We start from the raw sequence: 7,500 nt of genomic DNA on the forward strand, positions 1-7,500 counted from the left end.
GAAAAAAAACCCCAAATATATTTAATAGTAATAGATGTTAAGGTCAACTACGTAGCTTAGGACACTAAACGTGTTCGCCGAGTAGAGGCTAGGGGCGGACCTTACCTATATTAATATCGCGTTAAGCTTTTTATTTGTCAAGTTAACGCGAGCATGAAAAGATTATTAAAGGCAAGGTGAACACACCATAACACCAAACCCAGTGTGACCACGACGTCACGCATTCGTACGACCATTGTTACCTGGTTTATTAGGCCTCATTTGCGTGACCCATAGCCAACATACCAGGCGGGTATTAAACCATTTGAAAAAGGAATGGATTAGGCCCCTGTGCAAATTTATTCAAGCACTCAGTTGACTCTTTTACGGAAGATTTTTTGCTCGAATAAAAGAAAACGACTATCATGCTTTCGTAGTCCCACAGGCGTCATTTGGTAATATTTTCGTTTAATATTTTTGCACAGACCACCGTTAAGAGTATTAGTTGTTACTGTAAAGATCACCTCATACGTTATTAGTTCGAAACCAAAACCGTGACAGTTGAAATAGCTGCTGTTAAAACAGCAACCCCGAAGTTGAACGAAAAAAAAAAACTCGTGATCAAATTTGTATAAAATAAAACTGTTACGCCTTAAATCTATATTAATCTATATAAGCAAAATTGTACAAAGCGTCTGTTATTTAATGTAGGAGTTGTGGAATGTTAAATTGGAATGCACCCAAAGGCCAATGAATCATTTTCTTTTCACTTCAGGGAACTATAATACTTGGAGATTGCACATGTATATTTGCTATGTCAAATTTTATTTAAATGTCAATCAATTAGCAGTAGCAGGAAAATTGAAAAGGCGCATTGATTGAGCAACTACAAGAACCCAATTTTAATACCAGAAGTAAGCACTGAACACGATTGTAAATAGTTAAAATTACCTGAATTGAAAACAAACTTAAGTCTGCTATCCTTGTCACGAGAGAGCTCAAAGTCTACTTGAAAGCCTCTGATTTTTCATTGATGAAACAAAGAGGACTTTTCTAAAGTTCACACTCTTTATAGCCCGTCTTGAGCGATTATATGCTACACAGTAAGGTTGTCAGTAAGGAATCCCTTCAATCATAGCGATCTTATAGGCGATGAAGCTGTATCTGCTTCGCGATCACATGCTCTCTATACATCAAGACTCAGCAATGGAAATTTCTAAAACGAGTCTTGGAATTAGGAGAAAACGTTTTACTCACTGAAGCGCGCCTGTTTGGTTAGAACCTCCTCAAATAAAGTGGGATGAATTTAATATTAATATTTTAAACAACAAAACTTACCTTTGAGGGACTTTGCATCCACGGTGAAAGTGAAAATTGCAAGTGCAACGAGCGCAAGGAAGACGAAATATCTGAGTTTCATTTTCCTATAAAAAGACATCTTGATTTATTTTTTTTTTTGGTAGAAGCATTTATATTGCTAAGCTGTTTTAAAAATTGTTTTGTTCGGTTACGTTCTGGTTCGTGATTTTGGAGAGTTCAGGTCTCTTTGTCGACATGGTCTTTTTAGCAATCTATTCTTAGACGAAAATCGAATGAGAGATTCATATCTACATTTTTCCAAGTTTAAGGTGATGAAAAGAAAAGATCTTACCTTTGCCCGACAGCGATTTTCTCTGTCTGCGGAAAAGTACTTTGGTGTTGATTCTACCGCCGGGTGAAGGACTGGCAACTGAAGAGCGTTATTTACTCACCATGTAAGAATAAGTAAAATGTTTCTTAACCGGTCGTTCACGGTACCGGTTTACTCTATTGTTCCTCGCCATTCAGTCACTGAATTTTTTATAGACGGCAACGCCACCAACAGAGCAAAAATCGGAACAGGAACTTACTAAGTGAAAAGGCATTGAGATTCAATGAAATCAAACGCCCTTACGGATTCAAATGATGCCAGGATATACAGGAATCCATATAATGTTCTTGGAGAATGCAAAAAAAAAAAAAAAAAAAAAAAAAAAAAAAAAAAAAAGGCAGGCTCTTAAACATAAACAAACACCCAATCTAAAACAATGATTTGATATGACAGACTTGTCAATTGCAAGAACAAAGTAAAACACACCTCCTTTGACTGAAGGCGAATGAACTTTGAGGTTCCCCTTTTGGATTGAATAGATGGGCGAAAAAGTGACCACTCGTGACAGTGTAATATTGATTGCGAAGGGCCGGTCATTAGCATCGTTTAGCACTGAGTCATAGTCCCTTTTATTATACCGTTATATGCTCATTCCTGTGTTGTTTTTCCATCTTTAAACCCATCGTTTTCTTACCGGCCCATTTTTGACACGCGCCACCTGCTAAAATCAAGGTCACTCGATAGAGCTATTTTACTTTTGAGCTCAGCTTGTTTGACTTCGGCTCAAACTGCAGTTTTGCAGAGCTTTTCCGGACTGCATTAATTTTGCTTCTTTAACGTTTAACCCCTTTAAAACGTGGTCAAACAGTGCATGATAGTCCAGAATTGTTACAGAGCTTCTTTTGCTTCTATCATAAACTGTAATTCAGAAGGCCAAATGTCTCAAAGAAATCCAAAGGCACGTGTCATGGCGAGTTTGCTTTTAGATTCATTGATGTGGCCAAACACTTTTGATGTTTTGCCGAATGGCCAAACGGTTTTAAACACTTCAAAAAAACTTTCATCAAAATATCAAAACAATACCAATAAATTCCTTTCGCTATTTTTTTCAAATTGAGAATGGCTGTTGCCCCAGGCTACCCTTTCCTTTTAATGTGGAGCCGATCTTCCAAGAGGAAGCTGAAATTACCATGGCAATTCCAGATGTAAATACTATGTTCTTAGACCCCAAGGGGTCTGCAATGTTCACGGGAAAAAGCTTAAAAGAATGCTTTCCCCTTGAATAACTTGTTACTTAAAAGACTTTAAACTCGGAGCATATCAAAGGCCATATTAAATTAAACCCAGGCCTGGGTCATTTATATCTATATGGGACGATTTGCCTCGTATAATCGCGTGGGTTCTATACCTTTGGAAATTATCACGGTGCTAATTTTCTTAGGGTCGACTGTTTCTGGCAGCCACGCGTCATTTAGGTCTCGCACGTAGATGTGTTACAAGGAAAAGGAATTCAAGGCAGCTCACTCCATGTTATTTCTTTCAAGACGATCTAATTTACTTGAGAGATTTATTTCAATGTAAACAATATAAATTATCATAACAGCAGCTTTTATCTGGTGTTCTTATTTCTTTCCAGCCGGACCAGGGGGTGCGGGTGGACCAGGGGGTCCAGGAGCTCCAGGAGCTCCGGGTGGTCCGGGATCTCCGGTTGGTCCCCGTCGTCCTGCTGGTCCTGGAGGTCCCATTGGTCCAGTTTGTCCCTCTAACCCAGGTACCTGTCGTTTTACTGCAACAGAACATACGAAAGTACTTTGTTTGCACGAAAGAGAACACGATAGGCCTTACTTAAGTAAAAATTTCAGTTTCAGCCTTAATTCACTGCAATACAAAAACCAAAGAACAGGTGCTGTCAGCTCTTAGTTCACAGGAGTATCGCGTGTCAGATAAAGGTGTGGGCTTAAATTCCCAGCCAATACTCAGGGGCTTAACTGAGAACAAAGAAGTTATACTAATGCAAAATAGGAAAGACCAGGCTTGAACATGACAAGAACCCATTACCATGCTGTTACGCTTCATTCATCTCTTCCACTGAGCTACCAAGCCATCTGAAAGGTATCCAATTGCGAGTTCGCTTTATATCAATTAAGAGGATAAAGTACGAATATAACCGCTGGTCTTTTAACATGTGAGATTATTTTGAAGGCTTCTTTGTAACTCCGCCCTAAGGTGCTCCCTCAACTACGATAATCTTTCGCAGCGAAAATCATATCTTTTTCAAAATGCTAAATTTGTAAAAACTTCACCCATATCACTCGTCACTCAATGAAGACTTTCAATTAATATCTTAAAGAACCGACACACCGTGTAAAAGGAGCAGGAATGTAGCACCCCTTGCAGTTTTTAAACTGTCCTGCTAATTTTTCCGACCATTGGAAGTCCACTCCGATAATTCCTTTCGTTGAGACTCCATGAGGTGGTCTGAGGTGTATTTTCTCAGCCCTTACATTTTTTGAGAAACAGGCAAACATTAAAAACAAATAGGCATTCGATTCTAAACGTGAATATTGATTTTAGTCCTATGTCCATTGTTTGGCATCAAGCTCTGCACGAGTTAGGCAGGTACTGATAAGAATTTTCATTTTGTCGTGCGATTTCATCGCTTCGCAAACCAGACGAAGCAAGTAGATACTCCTTCATTCCGCCTTGTCGCTTAGCTAATTTGCTCCCTAAACTTTAAAGCTAAGACAGTTTATTTTTTAATGTCCTTTTTTTAAACAAATGATGGTTTCCATTCCTTTGTCATTCGACGGTAACACGAAATATAAGAAAATGTCATGATCATTTCTTTTCAACGCCTTGTGCGCAGTGCGACACAGTGACTGGTCTCGTCTCCCTACCCTTTTCATTGATCATGTGACTCACTAGGTCATTACATCAGAATAAGACTAAGAAAACCGTTGGTTGATTTTCTGAAAGTCAAGAGAAGGACGCGTACCATTGTATTGAAATTGTTACAGAGATTGTGCGATACCTTACACAGCTGGCTCAAACGCTTAAAGCCAAGTGCCGTATTTTTAAAAGGAATTTATTTAAACTCATTCTTTTGACTTTCAAACTTTTATTTTGTGTTGGGTCTATACAAGACGATAACAATTTATTTCTCTAGGATAGCTCAAGGTGCAACTAATAATCAAACACGCCAAACAAGATCGTCACTGTGTCAATCACGTCTAATCTATTGTAATTCAATATGTTTTTTTGTGGAAGGCAATCTGTTTGGCGAGTTAATTTATCATCAAAAAGCGACCTGTGATTCAGTCCTAACCGTGGAAGACGATTTAGAATGAAATTCAGGGGAGAAGATACCGGTGATTTTATGATTGAATTGTTTACTTACTATGAAATGCATCAGCGGAGCAGAGCAGAGCGATTGTGAAAAGAAGCACCCAGTGAACGGCCATGTCGAATCTCAATAAACAAAACAATAACAAAAAGTCATAAAATACGATGGAATGTAAAGTCTAACATTTTCCATTCATTCTATCTTCCATTGTTACTCCAAATCTCTGGGGATGCAATGTAGTGATTTGATACAGTAGCGGTTGATTTCTCGAAATTTCTTAGCAAAAAGTACTGAAATGTTAAGCGTGATATTTGGTGTCCGACATTTTTCTAGACTGAATGTTCGTGATTTTATGATTGCGAGATTGTTTTCGATTTCGTAATTAAAATAACTTACCCTTATCCTGTGACGCGACCAAACTGTGTTTATATTTTTTCAAATTGTTTACACCTTCAAGTAAAGATTATATCACTCCAATGACTTTATCACAGTATTTGACTTAAGATCACGTCATTCCAGGCTAACATGAAAGCTTACTTTCACTCATGCGCGGTGGCTGTGTGTTTATTACCAGACATTATAGACAACCACCACGTCATATATTGCCTTATTTGGATAGTTCGTAAAATTCCTTTTTCGTCTGGCTTCTCTGCGAAGCCTGAACGTCAGGGGCATGCGCATAGCAGACGAGTAGTTTACTCGAACGGGTACCTCGTCCCATGTCAAACCGAGAACCTTTGTCGATAGCTCGTAACCACAGAGCCAGAAGATAATGAGAAATATTTTCTTTTGCCAGATACTTCTGATCATTGAATTAGTTTTTAAACTCATTTAATGAAATATCTGGTAAAATATATAAAATATAAAACATCTGGTGAAAAAATTGAGGACATCCGTGCAAGGTGTGACTTCTGGAACTTTCTTTTCAGATATGGCGTTATTTTCTCGCCGTCAGCCAATAAAAAATACATCGTTCATAGGAATATTGCACAAAGGGGCGCGAAAATTACTGGGCTATTTTAAATGCTCACTTGTTTTCTCTAACCATGCAGCTAACTGAGGCTCGTGCTACTGCCGCGCAAAACCCAAACGAATTTGAAGGGGTTAGTTTTTAAAGACACTGTGTTGCTGCGTCCGTGGAGAGTAAAACACGAAATTTGGTTATAAAAAAAAGTGGTTAAAAGGGGAAATTAACCACACTAGGATCCCATCTATGTAACGACATCACGCTGTTTGTAGACGAGTTCTTTATCAATACCTTATCAATAAGCTGACTTATTATATGACTAGCTCCGTGAGCGGGCAAGATGAACCAAATCGCGCGCTCTGATTGGCTACCCGAGCGGGCAAGATGGAGCGATACTGCCCGCTCGGGATTTCTCGCTTGGTCCCGCAAGATCAAAGATCATTTTTTGGTGTTTTAAGTCATATAATAAATCCTTTATTGACCAAGATTGTCGGTCAAGATGACTGGATATTGGCCAAGTTCTTTTTTTGCGTGTTTATGGACCTCGACTTCGTCTCGGTCCATAAACACGCAAAAAAAGAACTTGGCCAATATCCAGTCATCTTGACCTCACGCTTGGTCAATAACCCATACGTATCGAGCTTTTACTTGTCGATAATATTTATTACGGTGGTTAATTATTATAAAACCAAATTTACTGAAAAACACAAAACAAAACATTGACTCGACAGTGGCACCACCAAAGCACACAAATGGTTTCAAACGTGGAACTTAATTCAGTCACGCCAAATTTGAAGTAATATCAAGCTGCAAAGTAATCCAAAATACATAAAAATATAATATATGAATTAAGTGCGTCACAACAGTAGCACGTCGTTTGGCAATTCGAGCTATTCCTTTGCGGTCCAGCAGAGCCTGGCGTCAATACGCAGTCGTATGGAACGTACTTCGACCTTCCCAACTCAATTAATAACGTTTCCATCGTCGTGCTTCTGCAGTGCTTGAAACATGTTTTTATTAGCGTTGTTAGTAATGGAACAAGTTATTCAAGAAGCCTTGTCGGCAACACTGAAGCCTTGCCATATTCCGGCTGGAATAACATGTGGTCACTCTCGGCCCAGAAATGTTTCGAAGAATCTTGAATATAGGCAGCTTCTGCAGGTACCGGAGCAGAAATTACGTAAAACAAAAGAAACAAATGACAGAAAACAAAACAACTCCAAATAAAGACTAATCCCAAGTGACCAAAAACACAATGCTTTCCGGTACCAGCAGAAAGACACACATCTTGGCAATCTGGAATGAATAGATGTACTTTCTCGCCGCAAAACTGATTTGCTCTGCCTGGGCTGGTGTATAATGGCAAAAGCGTGCAAGACGCTAGTTAGGATGGGAAGATCATGGCTTATTGGAATCTTGCGTAATTGTTACCGCCTCTTAATGTCCGGTTGTACAATCATCCATGTCACGGTGAATAGGGTTTTAATCAAATAAATGCTGTCTCAAAATTTTGGCACGCCGCAAACGTGTATCCAAACGTGATAAATGGAGCACCAGGTTTCAGGGTTTGTTCCTTTGTAT

At 38.9% G+C, this 7,500-nt stretch overlaps 2 protein-coding genes across 3 annotated transcripts in view; both read right to left on the minus strand.

Annotated features, from left to right (window-relative positions):
• LOC137967312 (basic proline-rich protein-like) overlaps window positions 1-2,673 on the minus strand; it is a 9,730-nt gene extending 7,057 nt beyond the window's left edge. The window contains exons 1-2 of one of the 2 annotated variants that reach the window (XM_068813831.1): window positions 1,631-2,673; window positions 1,318-1,403 (exon numbers count right to left, since the gene is read on the minus strand). In XM_068813831.1, coding sequence (XP_068669932.1) covers window positions 1,318-1,399 — 82 coding nt within the window. In that variant the 5' untranslated portion in view covers window positions 1,400-1,403; window positions 1,631-2,673. The remainder of the gene's footprint in view (window positions 1-1,317; window positions 1,404-1,630) is intronic. The other variant, XM_068813833.1, reaches the window with a different exon arrangement.
• A 486-nt stretch (window positions 2,674-3,159) lies between these two features.
• The window catches only part of LOC137968836 (collagen alpha-1(I) chain-like), a 21,629-nt gene continuing 17,288 nt past the window's right edge, over window positions 3,160-7,500 (minus strand). Inside the window, exons 10-12 of the mRNA XM_068815311.1 lie at window positions 5,681-5,754; window positions 5,007-5,077; window positions 3,160-3,395 (exon numbers count right to left, since the gene is read on the minus strand). Coding sequence (XP_068671412.1) covers window positions 3,232-3,395; window positions 5,007-5,077; window positions 5,681-5,754 — 309 coding nt within the window. The 3' untranslated portion in view covers window positions 3,160-3,231. The remainder of the gene's footprint in view (window positions 3,396-5,006; window positions 5,078-5,680; window positions 5,755-7,500) is intronic.

The sequence above is a fragment of the Montipora foliosa genome, chromosome 8, assembly GCF_036669935.1.
Source record: "Montipora foliosa isolate CH-2021 chromosome 8, ASM3666993v2, whole genome shotgun sequence".
In the NCBI taxonomy this organism is placed as follows: Eukaryota; Metazoa; Cnidaria; class Anthozoa; order Scleractinia; family Acroporidae; genus Montipora; species Montipora foliosa.